At 53.6% G+C, this 485-nt stretch overlaps 1 protein-coding gene across 1 annotated transcript in view; it reads right to left on the bottom strand.

The window, feature by feature from the left end:
• Nucleotides 1-485, bottom strand: part of VWA5B1 (von Willebrand factor A domain containing 5B1) — a 71923-nt gene that overhangs the window by 3090 nt on the left and 68348 nt on the right. Inside the window, exon 20 of the mRNA XM_018572652.1 lies at nt 336-410. Coding sequence (XP_018428154.1) covers nt 336-410 — 75 coding nt within the window. The remainder of the gene's footprint in view (nt 1-335; nt 411-485) is intronic.

Below are 485 nucleotides of genomic sequence, written 5' to 3'. Positions count from 1 at the left end.
AGGTGAATGTCAGGATACAACAGCCGGGGTGTGAGGTGAATGTCAGGATACAACAGCCGGGGTGTGAGGTGAATGTCAGGATACAACAGCCGGGGTGTGAGGTGAATGTCAGGATACAACAGCCGGGGTGTGAGGTGAATGTCAGGATACAACAGCCGGGGTGTAAGGTGAATGTCAGGATACAACAGCCGGGGTGTGAGGTGAATGTCAGGATACAACAGCCGGGGTGTAAGGTGAATGTCGGGATACAACAGCCGGGGTGTGAGGTGAATGTCGGGATACAACAAGAGAGAAGGTCAGCGGCACAGCCGGCGTTCTCTGACCGGAGGACGTACCTTGAGGAAAGTTGCACCGCTCCCATCCGGAGGAAACGGGCGTTGTGCACGGCGAGGTGGCCATCTCATCCACATCTGCGGCGGAAGAAAATAGAAAGTCAATTTAGTTGTTTTTTTATTTATTTTGGCTAGAGCGCGGGAGGATCAGGG

This window comes from Nanorana parkeri, unplaced genomic scaffold (genome assembly GCF_000935625.1).
Source record: "Nanorana parkeri isolate BGI_ZX_2015 unplaced genomic scaffold, ASM93562v1 scaffold2092, whole genome shotgun sequence".
Lineage (NCBI taxonomy): Eukaryota > Metazoa > Chordata > Amphibia > Anura > Dicroglossidae > Nanorana > Nanorana parkeri.
The sequence above is the reverse complement of the archived record's forward strand: the minus strand, read 5'-3'. Positions and strand labels throughout refer to the sequence as shown.